Source organism: Piliocolobus tephrosceles, chromosome 20, assembly GCF_002776525.5.
Source record: "Piliocolobus tephrosceles isolate RC106 chromosome 20, ASM277652v3, whole genome shotgun sequence".
In the NCBI taxonomy this organism is placed as follows: Eukaryota; Metazoa; Chordata; class Mammalia; order Primates; family Cercopithecidae; genus Piliocolobus; species Piliocolobus tephrosceles.
Genome location: NC_045453.1, coordinates 17,478,101 through 17,490,778, shown reverse-complemented (window position 1 = coordinate 17,490,778; position 12,678 = coordinate 17,478,101). Strand labels below are relative to the sequence as shown.

The 12,678-nt window shown below is 53.4% G+C and overlaps 1 protein-coding gene across 1 annotated transcript in view; it reads left to right on the top strand.

Moving 5' to 3' along the window:
- Nucleotides 1-3,478: 3,478 nt before the first annotated feature.
- Nucleotides 3,479-12,678, top strand: part of ADA (adenosine deaminase) — a 31,906-nt gene continuing 22,706 nt past the window's right edge. Inside the window, exon 1 of the mRNA XM_023227851.3 lies at nucleotides 3,479-3,661. Coding sequence (XP_023083619.1) covers nucleotides 3,629-3,661 — 33 coding nt within the window. The 5' untranslated portion in view covers nucleotides 3,479-3,628. The remainder of the gene's footprint in view (nucleotides 3,662-12,678) is intronic.

The window sequence follows — 12,678 nt, the reverse complement described above, 5'->3', positions numbered from 1 at the left end:
AGCAGGACTGTCAACTGGAATGGCCATATGTGGACTCTCTTAGCATGATGGTCTCTTCTAGAAGCTTGGGTTGCCAGAGAGAATGTTGAAGAGGCCCTAAAGGACACCACAAAGCTTCTTAATGACCAAGGCTCGGAAATCCAGGAAGCTTGCTCCCATCATGCTCTATCACTCCAATGAGTCACTCAGGCCAGTCCAGGTCCAAGAGGAGGAAATCTAGACTCCATCTTGCAATGTGAAGAATTGCAAATAATTTGTGGTCACCCTTAAGCAACCAGCAACTCATCTAGGTTGACTGGCATTTCAGCAATATGGTGGGAAGTGGTGGGACTGATTTTGAAGAGGGACTTGAATGTCATGAGAGGCTGGGGAGGTAATAAGGTGGGGAGTGAAGTTTCTTGAGTCAGATTCAAATTTAAACCCCAGTTTTGCCACTTACAACCCATGGGCCAAGCAGGCTGTCTCTCTATCTGAACCTCAGTGTCCTCATCTGTAAAATGAGGAGAACACCTTCTACATCTCAGAATGACTGTAAAGATGAAATGGGATGGTGCTTACAAAGTGCTTCCCAGTGTACCTGGCTCCAAACGTGTCTCAGTAAATGGCAGCCCCTATTATTGAACCTGAGTAACACAGAGAGCCAGGAAAGGATATAACAAAAAGCTCCCCTGGCTTTGACAATGTATGAGACCCACTGATAGGGTTTGGCTTTGTGTCCTCACCCAAATCTCATTTAGTAGCTCCCATAATTCCTACATGTTGTGGGAGAGACTCGGTGAGAGATAACGGAATCATGGGGGATGGTCTTTCCCATGCTCTTCTTGTGATAGTAAATAAGTCTCAGGAGATCTGATGGTTTTAAAAATGGGAGTTTCCCTGCAGGAGCTCTCTCTTTGCCTGCTGCCATCCATGTAAGATGTGACTTGTTCCTCCTTGGCCTTCCATCATGATTGTGAGGCCTCCCCAACCATTGTGAAACTGTAAGTCCATTAAAGCCTCTTTCTTTTGTAAACTACTCAGTCTCAGGTATGTCTTTTTTTTTTTTTTTTCCCTTGAGATGGAGTTTCGCTCTTGTTACCTAGGTTGGAATGCAACCTCCACCGCAACCTCCACCTCCCAGGTTCAAGTGATTCTCCTGCCTCAGCCTCCTGAGTAGCTGGGATTACAGGCATATGCCACCATACCCAGCTAATTTTGTATTTTTATTTAGTAGAGATGGGGTTTCACCATGTTGGCCAGGCTGGTCTCGAACTCCCGACCTCAGGTGATCCACCTGCCTCAGCCTCCCAAAGTCCTGGGATTACAGGCGTGAGCCACCATGCCTGGGCTCGGATAAGTCTTTATCAGCAGCATGAAAATGGACTAATACAGCCACCCTCTCCCTCACTCCCACATACAACCAAACCTCAAATCCAGCTGATTTTACACCCGAAATGCAGCCTGAATATGTTTCTCCACTTCCCCCACTGATATCACTATGCCCTACCCAGACCACAGCAGTTGCCTCCTTCCTGGTATCCCGTCCTCCCTCACCCCGGCTTGCCCCCGTAATGCCCTCCCCTCACAGCAGGGAGCCCAGGCTTCTCAAAGTGCCCTGTGGGTGCGAGCCACCTGGGGGGTCCTGTTTGTATAAAATACAGATTCCAGTTCAGTAGGTCTGGGATGGGGTCTGAAAGTCTGCATTTCTAGTCAGCTCCCAGGTGATGTGGGTGCTGATGACTCCTGGATCACACTTTCAGTAGCTGGAAAATATTTTTTTTTCCAAATAAAAGGGTGATTCTGTCTCGACTCCACTTAAAACACTCCACTGACTTCCTAGCAATCCCACACCATCACTGGGTCCCACAGCCCTGGCAGGATTCAGCTCCCATCTGACCTTCTAGCCCCTTGCTCTCCACTCTCCCGTCCTCTCTTTCCCCCTTGTTTATGGTTTTGTTAATCTATTTATGATGAAATGAGATGAAGCTACCATCCACCCCAGTACTGGAACATTATCAATAACCTGTGTGTGGCCAGGCGTGGTGGCACATGCCTGTAATCATGCCTTGGGAGGCCGAGGAGGGTGGATCACCTGAGATCAGGAGTTCGAGACCAGCCTGGCCAACACGGTGAAACCCCGTCTCTACTAAAAATACAAAAATTAGCAGGGCGAGGTGCCACGCGCTGAGGCAGAGAACTGCTTAAAAGCCGGGAGGCAGAGGTTGCAGTGAGCCGAGATTTCGCCACTGCACTCCAGCCTGGGCGACAGAGCAAGACTCCATCTCAAAAAATAAAAAACAAACAAACAAAACAAAACAAAATAAATCAGCCAGGCGTGGTGGTGGGCGCCTATAATCCCAGCTACTGGGGAGGCTGAGACTGGAAAATCGCTTGAAACGGTGGGAGGATGGGAGTGTGGGGGGATGGGGGGAGGGGGGGCCGCAGGGGCGGAGGTTGCAGTGAGCCCAGATCGTGCCACTTCACTGCAGCTTCCGCGAAAGAGCGAAACTCCTTCTCAATCAATCAATCAATCAAACAATCAATAAGCTGTACCCAGGTGTTCTTTCCCTCCGTCCTTACCTCCTCCCAGCTCCTTCCCATTCACCTGAGATAACCACTCTTCTCCAGTATCTATGCTCATTTTTCCCTTGCTTTAAATTTCTTTCCACCGGTTCATGTGTCTAAACATACACACTTTTGGTTTTGCTTTCACACATTCTAAAAGTTGCACCGTTGTATTCAGTTTTCTGCAACTTAGTTTTTTCACTCAACGTTGTTTCTGAGGCATTGCTTCTGTTGTTATCTGGCTGAAGTTCATTCCGTTTCACTGCTGTCTAACGTTTCATGGTGTGAATATTCCAGTTTATTTGCCCACTCGCCCATGGAGGGGCATTTGGGTGTGTTTCCAATGCTCCTGTTATTCGGAATAGCGCGGTGTGAACATTCTGCACAGGTCTCTGGCTGCGCCTGGGCGGGTTTCTTAAAGGTGAATGCCCAGGAGGGACTGTCTGTGTTCTCCCTCCCTTCGAGCTCCAGCTTTCCTCACCTCCTTTCACTCCCAGCTCCCTGGAGTCTCTCACGTAGAATGTTCTCTCCACCCCTGGTGAATTCCTGCAGATTCTACAGGCCAAGGCTGGCCCCCCTCGAAAGCTCCTTAACTATACAATTATGTTGTGTGTTTCTGCGAGGAGCGTCCGTCTATCCGGTGGAAAGCACGCCCCTCGAGGTTTGCGATGCTCCCGGGGTCCCCGCTTCTAGCTCGGGCCTGGCTCACAGCAGCGCCCAGACTGCGGAGGGACCCTTGAAAGTTGCTGGAGGAGCCGGGGGGAAGGCAGTGCCCAGCGAGGCGGCTGGGGCTCGCGCCCACAGGTGGGTCCGGTCGGGCGCCGCGGGGCCGTAGTTTTCGGGTCGGCTGGGTCCAGAATTCCAGGAAACGCGCGACCCGGGCGGGCGGACGGGGCGGGGGCTCCGGCGAGAGGGCGGGCCCGGGGAACGGCGCGGGGCGGGGTAGGAGGCGGGGCCCAGCCCAGTTAAGAGCGTGGCCGGCCGCGGCCACCGCGGGCCCCAGAGAAAGCCGAGTGGCCACCGAGCCGGCAGAGACCCACCGAGCGTCGGCGGAGGGAGCAGCGCCAGGGCGCACGCGGGCACCATGACCCAGACGCCCGCCTTCGACAAGCCCAAAGTGAGAGCGCGCGGGGGCTCTGGGGCCGGGGGACCAGCGCCTGGGCGGCCCGAGGGGCTTAACGGGGCCCAGCCCGGGGCGTCCGAACCCCGGGAACGAACGGGGGCTCCTGCAGGCGCGTTCTTCCTTCGCTTAGGCCGTGGCTTGCTTGCGGGCTAATCAGGGACAATGGAAAAGAGAAGGTCGGGAACCCGGAGGCCTCCAGAGTCTGCTTTTGCCCCTGACTTGACCCCTCTGGGTCTCAGTTTCGCTGTCTGTCAAGTGGGCATCCTAGCACCGTTGAGCACTGTGTGGGCCTGGGCAGGGGCTTGAGGTCTCTGAAGCTCAGCTGTATGATCGGGTCCGATGTCTACGCCGGATAAGCACCTAGTGCTGTGCCCGGCGCCTGCTGAGTGCTCAGTGAATGGAAGCAGCTTTGTACGCCAGCATTATGGTGGTGAGCGCCAAGGAGCCTGGGTTTGTGGATGCATCCCGGGGAAGAACTGTGAGCCCTGCCAGAAAGGGGAGGGAGGGGAGCAGGGCACCCCCTTACCCCCGCGGGAAGAACAGGAGCTAGGTTGGCCCTGGGTTTGGGGCCCTAGCAGGGTTCACTCGAGGGCAAGCCATGGCCACTGGCCCCAGGGGAGAATCCTCTTGTCTCTCCGCCCACCAGCTGTGGCGTCTTGGGACTGGTGGGGTCAGGGAGGGTCCGGACCCCCTTGGCCTGTCTCAGAGTCCGAGAGGAGGGGCCCAGGAGTCTGCCAAGCAGGGTGAATCAGCCCAGCCAGTAGGGTGTGAGAGTGGGGGTTGGGGTAGGAGTCAGCTGCAATCAGCCTCAACTTACCCTTATTAGAAATAGGTGTGAGGGCCCCGCAGGTTGGCTCAGGCCTGTAATACCAGTGCTTTGGGAGGCTGAGGCGGGAGGATCACTTGAGTCCAGGAGTTTGAGACTAGCCTGGGCAACATAACTAGACCCCGTCTCTCAAAAAAAAAAAAAAAAAAAAAAAGAAATAGGTGTGAATGATGATGACAGATATCACAAATGTGCTGGTGAGAATCCAGTGAGTGTTCATGTGGTTAGTGTGAGGGACACAGGCTGCGGGTGGGAGAGCCCACCTACCTTCTGAGGAGGGTGGGGCCCGGCCCCCACTACTGATGCCCCCAGCCCAGGGAAAATGCTCAGCTACTCCCCATCGGAAGCTGGGAGCACTGAGGTGCTGTACAAGCCCTCCTACCCCCACCCCTGCCTCCTTCACATCTTACTGGAGCCAGGTGGCCCATGATTGGCACCTCTCCTTTTCAGTCTTTTTGTTAAATGCTCTGGGCTCCCTCTGTCCTTGGGCTGGGGTCCCACTGTCCCCTGATGTGAATCCTATGGCAGTAGCAAAGCTCCTTGATTGGCCAGGCGCGGTGGCTCACGCCTGTAATCCCAGCACTTTGGGAGGCGGAGGCGGATGGATCACAAGGTCAGGAGATCGGGACCATCCTGGCTAACACAGTGAAACCCTGTCTCTACTAAAAATACAAAAAATTAACTGGGCGTGGTGGCAGGCGCCTGTAGTCTCAGCTTTGCAGGAGGCTGAGGTAGGAGAATGGCGTGAACCCGAGAGGTGGAGCTTGCAGTGAGCCGAGATCGTGCCACTGCACTCCAGCCAGGGCAACAGAGCAAGACTCCCTCTCAAAAAAAAAAAAAAAAAAAAAAAGCTCTTCAATTGCGAATGTGTTGGGAGTTATGGAGACAAACAGCAGGGCCCACTTCTAGAGAACTTGTTGCAGACACCCATTGGATCCTTGCAGTTCTTCTGTAACAGCCCATCAAGGGAGGGGCTCATATTATTATCCCCATTTTTTTGGCCTTGCCCAGTCCTGCCATCTGATTCAAGCTGGCAGATCATTTTCCCTGTTGGGACCTCAGTGTCCACATCGGGAGGATGGGACATCAGCTGCTTATGTGGGTGTCCTGTGTCCTGAGTCCCAAGGCCACAAGGTGATGCTTGAGAGTGAAGGTAGACTGTTACCTGCCATGTGTTTGAGGTGTGACAAATCTTCTATGATTTTGAGGAGGAACTTGCCTGAGCTGGCAGGAGAAGTGGGAAGGAGTGTGAATCCCAGAGGCACTATGACCAGAGCCAGCTCCCTGCCCTCTCGTGGGTGGCACAGATGATAGTTATAATTATTAGCATTACTAGCTGCAGCTTATGGAGTGTTGATGTTTCTGTGCCAGGCACCGTTCTAAACACATTATCTGCATTTTTCATTTAATCCAGGCACGGAAAGGTTAACTAGGCCCAAGATCACACAGCTAGGAAATGTCCAGTCTGGGGTTTGAGTCCAAGGGAGGCTGGCTTCGTAATCCCATGCGCCTAACCATCTTTCCTAAACTACCTCTGCAGAAGCCTTTGGGGATAGAGGTGCCAGTGCCCCAGGTGCAAACCTCCTGAGACAGGAGCCTTTGCTATGTCCTTCAGCTTCTCATACCTGCCACCAGCTGAGGCCTGGGACCTGGTCAGCTGGAAGAAAGCAGAGCAGGGCAGTGCTTTTCAAACTTAACTCAAATGGCCTGACTTTTAATGTTCACACTGTGATTCTGTGTGGGTCGGGGTGGGGCCTGTGATGCTGCACTGCTGACCAGCTCCCGGGAAATGCTAACGTCACCGATCCAGGAACACACTTTGCGTAGCAAGGCCCTAGGCAGCTGCCTTCTGTTGTGCGGGACCCCTGTTGACTCCAATGGAGATAGCACTAGGTTCAAGAGGCTACTTTCTTTGGAAGAGGTAGCAAACAAGATATGGGGTTTTACTGGGGGCTTACATACAGGGAAGAGAGACCGGTGGTGGCAGGCTGAGCAGAAGAACCGCAACCACTTGCAAAAGCATGCAGTTTATATAGCATTTTCATTTAACACCTTCCCCCAACCACCTGCACCTAGTAACCTTCATTTAACCCAAAACAAAGGGCCTTGGTCCCTATACCCCTCTATGGTCAGTGTCTCGTGGGAATGGGGTGGGGCTCAGATGTTCCTCGTAGATAAGGAATGGATCTCCAGGTTGGCCACTCCTGGATTCCTTCACTCGGAACTCTAAACACACATTCAAGTGTGCCTGCCACGCAGGGTCATTGTCAGGGAATGCCCAAGTCAAGTTTTCCCTGTCAGGTGTGTGAACACCTGCTGGGCACTGGAGGAAGTGGAAAGGGGGGTTGGAGGGGTGGCCCTTATCAGCCTGTGTTCACAGGTGGCACCAGGCACTCAGGCATTCTGCATCCTGGAGGCCAATGCCGTATCACATGCCTATTGTTAGAATAATCATAACAATGGCCATCCTTGAAGTAGTCCTGGGTACCAGGAGCCTTCAGTGACTTCTTTTTTTTTGAGCCAGAGTCTCACTCTGTCGCCCGAGCTGGAGTGCAGTGGCACGATTTTGGCTCACTGCCACCTCTGCCTCCTGGGTTCATGCGATCCTCCTGCCTTAGCTTCCTGAGTAGCTGGGACTACAGGCTTGTGCCAGAGTCTCACTCTGTTGCTCAGGCTGGAGTGCAGTGGTGTGATCTTGGCTTACTACAACCTCTGCCTCCTGAGTTCAAGCGATTCTCCTGCCTCAGCCTCCGGAATAGCTGGGATTACAGGCATCAGCCACCACGTCTGGCTAATTTTTGTATTTTTAATAGAGACAGGGTTTCACTGTGTTGGTCAGGCTGGTCTCAAACTCCTCACCTCAGGTGATCCTCCTGCCTCAGCCTCCCAAAGTGCTGGGATTACAGGTGTGAGCCACTGTGCCCAGTCAGTAACTTTTATCTCACAGAATCCTCTGAATGACTTGACAAGGCATAGGTCTTCATCCCCATTTACAGATGAAGAAACTGAGGCTTAGAGAGTGGAGGGACTTGCCAGGGCTACACAAAATCTGAGAGCTTTGAAGCTGTAGACTGGCGAGTGAACTGGTACGGGCTGGGACAGCAGTTTCTTTTTTTTAAGACAGAGTTTTGCTCTTGTTGCCCAGGCTGGAGTGCAGTGGCACGATCTCACCTCACCACAACCTTCCCCTCCCGGGTTCAAGCGATTCTCCTTCCTCAGCCTCCCAAGTAGCTGGGATTACAGGCATACACCACCATGCCCAGCTAATTTTTTTTATTTTTAGTAGAGACAGGGTTTCTCCTTGTTGGCCAGGCTGGTCTCGAACTCCCAACCTCAGGTGATCCGCCCACCTCAGCCTTCCAAAGTGCTGGGATTACAGGTGTGAGCCACCGCACCCGGCCAAGGGACAGCAATTTCTAAACTGTCCCTTGTCTGATGCAGAGGGGAATTGGGGCTAAATCAGCAATGTCCCTTTTCTGTCTCATATTGAATGTCTACTCTGCACGAGGCGCCGTCCTGCTTTGCATACAGTGGCTCATTTAGTGTTTTTGTCAACCCTCTGAGGCAAGTCCTGTACTATTATTAACTTCACTTATCTAGGAGGAAACTGAGACTCAGAGAGGGGAGGGAAATTGCCAAAGTCACACAGCTGGCAAGCAGCAGAGCTAGACTTGAACCCAGATCTGCCTGCACTGAAGCAGAAGCTGTTCGTTGCTTTGCTCATTTGCCACTCCCACTTTATGTAGAAAAAGGTGGGGCGGGGTGGGGAGAAGAGTTAGAATCAGGGTGGCAGTGTGGGCCAGTGCGTTAGCCCCGGGCTTCAGATGTACTGGGGCTGAATTCCTGCCTTGCTGCATAGCAGCTAGGGTACCTCAGGGAGACACCTCCTGAACCTCAGCTTCCCCCTCTATAAAATGGGATGACAAAACCACGATCTTGGGGTTCTTGGGGAAACTGACATGCTGACTGGTTTTTGCACAGTGCCTGGCTGGTACCAGCAGGCCCTCAGGGGTGAGTTTCCTTCCTGGGGACTGGAGTAGGGGCTGCGGTAGACTCTGAGAGGCCTCCCCAGCTGCAGAGTCTCCCTCCTTTTTTCTTCCTGACACAAAACCCACCAGCTGCACTTCTTCTCTTCGGGCTTGCAGTGGTTTTCAGTTACCAGAGCCACCTGTTAAAACAAAAATGTCGCTAGGAAGAGCCTGCCTTACCCATTTTGACTAACGTGGCAGTTGGTGGGGGAAGGGAACAGAGGAGACTGAGTTTCATTGAAGCCTTTTGCTTCAGAGGAGGAAGGGAGGAGCAGAGAGGGGAAGTGGTCTGTGGTCACACAGGGAGGCAGGGGAGGCCAGACCGCTTTCCAATCCTGCATTCAACCTCAGGGTGGGCTTGGCCTGGGTGGCTGGGGGCCCTGTGATTCAGGAGAGACTTGTCCACCTGCTCAGGTGTCTTGAAGGGGTCCCTGTGGTGCCCCCTGGGGTGGGGCAAGGTAGTAGGACCATGGTCTGGCTGTGGGTGGTGGAGAGGAGCAGGCTGTGGGGACAGAGTGAGGTTGGAATCTGTATTTACCCAAGGTGTTGGGGGTAGGCTTGTCTCAGCCCTTAGTGTTCTCAGGCCCCAGAGCAGTTGTTGAGGATAACCTCTGCACGCCTAGTGACCAGGGAGCTAGAACAGCAAGGAATTTGACCTTGGACACCAACTGGAGTCAGGCTGTCTGGGTCTGAGTCCTGATTTCCCACTTTCCAACTAGAGGAGCTTGAATGAGTCATTTAACTTCATGGTGCCTCAGTTTCCCCTCTCTAAAATGAGAATTATACCCATACCCACCTCTCAAACACCAGGTGCAGGTCTGGCCTCGAGCAGGTGTGGCAGCAATAGCTGCCATTGGTCAGCACCACCATGGTTGGTAATGGCCCTGCTTAGACTTTTGAGACAGAGTCTCACTCCGTCGCCCAGGCTGGAGTGCAGTGGTGCGATCTTGGCTCACTACAACCTCTGCCCCCCGGGGTTCAAGTAATTCTTCTGCCTCAGTCTCCCAAGTAGTTGGGATTACAGGTGTGCGCCACCATGCCTGGCTAATTTTTGTGTTTTTAGTAGAGACAGGGTTTCACCATGTTGTCCATGACAATGGCTGTCCTTGAAGTAGTCCTGGGCACCAGGTGCCTTCAGTTACTTTTTTTTTTTTGAGCCGAAGTCTCACTCTGTCACCCAAGCTGCAGTGCAGTGGCACGATTTTGGCTCACTGGGTTCTGCCTCCTGGGTTCATGTCATCCTCCTCCTCAGCCTCCCGAGTAGCTGGGACTCGGGATCCACTTCCCCTCGCTGGTCCTCCCTTCCACCTCTGTGAAGAGGAGGTCTCGAACTCCTGGCCTCAAGTGATCCACCCACCTCAGCCTCCTAAAGTGCTGCTATTAACAAGAGTGAGCCACCGCGCCTGGCCCCTGTTTAGATGTTAGCATCGGTGACCCAGCACCTTGCTATGTGGCATGAAGGGAGCGTGCTGCTGTTAAGACCTCTGGGTTTAGAGTCAAATACCTTCGTGGCTGTGGTGTGTATTAGACTTTCTAACTCAAGGTCCTCCCACTTTCTGAGCCTCAGTCTTGTTGCCTTTAAAACGAGTATAGGTGTGCTGAGTCCCTATGCTGTGGCTCCACAGGAATTTCCCCAGGTGGAAGGCACACCTTGCCTTCTGTGAAACCTCTGAGCAGCAGAGCTGTGAGGCCTCAAGTCAGCAGGAGACACTGTGGGGACTGCTCAATCCCTTCCACTGTGTACCTCGGAGCTGGTGGAGCCTAGATGAGGCTGAGCACAGGGGGCTTCCTGGAGGAGGTGGAGCTGAAACAGTTTATCAGCCCAGAGCTGCTCTGTCTCCTGGCCTCACACTAAAAGTCTGCTGAGAGGCCACGGTGGCATAAGTCACTGACCCTGGCACTGCCCAGCTCATCACCAAAAGCAGGGCTAGAGAGAGAGGGGACGTTCGGCTGGCAGTGGGCACCAGTGGCTCATCTGGGTTCTGGCCATGGTGCTCAGGTTCTGTGAGCTGACCAGGCAGCCCTGGCTCCTTTGCCCCTGTGTGGGTTCTGCCAGCTCCCATGGGGGCAGGTCAGCCCCTTCCTTGTTGCAGGGAGAGCACCCAGCATTGCTGACATGGGACAGGGAGACGAGGAAATACGGTGTGGTCATTGAACATAGAGAGCAGTTGGTGCTGTGCGAGGTGCTGTCGTAGGCACTGAGGACACGGCATGATGACACAGACAAGGTCCCCCGTCTCAGCAAACGGCTCATGAGTGAGACAGACATGTTACATACATGAACCCAAAAAGTCAGATGAAAACAAAACAGAGCAATGTGTTTGGGAGGCAAAGCCAACTGCTGGAGGGCGAGCAGGGCCGTCTACCTCCCAGGCAAACCCAGTCAGCTTAGTTCTGCCTGGTGGGCCTTGGGGATAGCTAATCTGACTGGGTTTGCCTTGGAGGTAGACGGCCCTACTCGCCCTCCAGCAGCTGGGAACATGGAAACATGAGTCAGATCTGGGAGTATCTGGCCCAGGAGTCCAAGACCTGGGTCCTCATGGTAGCTCTGCTGCCAACACACTGAGTGACCTTGGGTGAGTGAACCCACCGCCCTGGGCCTCTCTGGCAGGCATCTCTTGAGAGCAGAGACTTAGTGCATTTCCCCAGGGCCTCCACAGTGCCTGGCACATAGTGGGGCTTCGTAAATATTTGTTGGTAACTGAGGATGCTTCCCGTTCACATCAGCACTGGGAGGATTTCCTGCTGTGGGGACTGTTGCTGGGCTGGCTGTGAGTGAGCCTTGCAGAGAGCAAAGGCAGTGGGAGGGGGCGTGGGATTCCCCTCCGGAGAGGTCAGGAGTGCCAGGGAGGGGGTGTGGCCTGTGGGCAGGACTTGGGAATAGAGGCAGAGGGACTTGAGTTCCGCCCTAGTTCCACCACCATCAATTTGTGTTACACTAAACTTCTGGACAGGCCACTAAACTTCTCCGGGCTTAGCCTGGCAAGTCCACTTCCCCATCTGCAACAGGGGCCGACATGTACATTGCCTAGGGATTAAGATGAAATGAGATAAAGGGTCTGAAAACAGTAGGTAGTTGCTTTCTCATTATTATTATTTCTGTATTATTGATGTCTGAGGCTGGGCCCACAGAGGCAGTACAGTAGAGTGGTTCGGAGCTCAAGAATCAGACTAGGGTTCAAATTCTGACTCCGTCGCTGACTGTTTTGGGGGTACTTCTTTGAACCTCAGTTTCTCCATCAGTAAAATGGGAGTGAAGTCTCTACCTTGCTGGTTGTAAGGATGAAATAAGATAATGCATGTAGACGGTCTAGCACATAGTAGATACTCAAAAGTTCGAGGCCACTGCTGACCCTTTTCCCTGACAAGGGAAAAGGGGAGCGGGGTCCCCACCCCATTGTCATTGTCATCTGGAATAGGCTGACAGACTTCCCATGGTGTGTTGCAGTTTTCTAGAGAATTCAGTGAGAGGCCTGCCTGAGCTTGAGCCACCTGTGGACGTAGCTTCCTGTGTCTGCTCCACTCCTGAAATGTGTCTGGGCCTCTACTCAGGCAGCCCTGAGAAGGGATGAATGCTACTGGTCATGGTGGGCTGCTGGCTCTGCTTGCCCCTTCCCGGAGGCGCTCCTGCCTCCTGCCCGGCTCCCTGAACCCCTTGCTCCTGCACCCTGACACCATCTGGCTCCTGCTCACTGAGCACCCACTGTCTCTGATGCTGCCTTGAATACTTCCCGCATGTTATTCAAATCCCGATCAGATCTTCCCTCCCACAGTAGCTGGTCTTCTGTTCTGGCTTCCTGCCATCCTGTCCTCCACACAGCAGCCGGGAAAGGTTTTTTTTAAAGGGGACTCTCCGATTTAACACACTTGGGTGGAAAACCCTTTGCTTCGGCCTCTGCAGTCTCCCTGCCCCCTCTCCACTTTGCCCTGGCCTCATTTCTCACCACTAACTTCACTCTGCACTCTCGCCAACTCCCCGCCTGCTTCCTGATTCGGACACTAAGCACACGCAGCTCCCCTGCCTGGAGCCATTCTCCCTCTCCTTCCTTCTTTCTTCTCCCTGGCGAACTCCTCCTTTAAGTGATCTTTTCCCAACACACTTTCTAAATTGCGCCCACCCCAGTGTGAATTTTCTTTATCTCATAGCACTTGGTTCT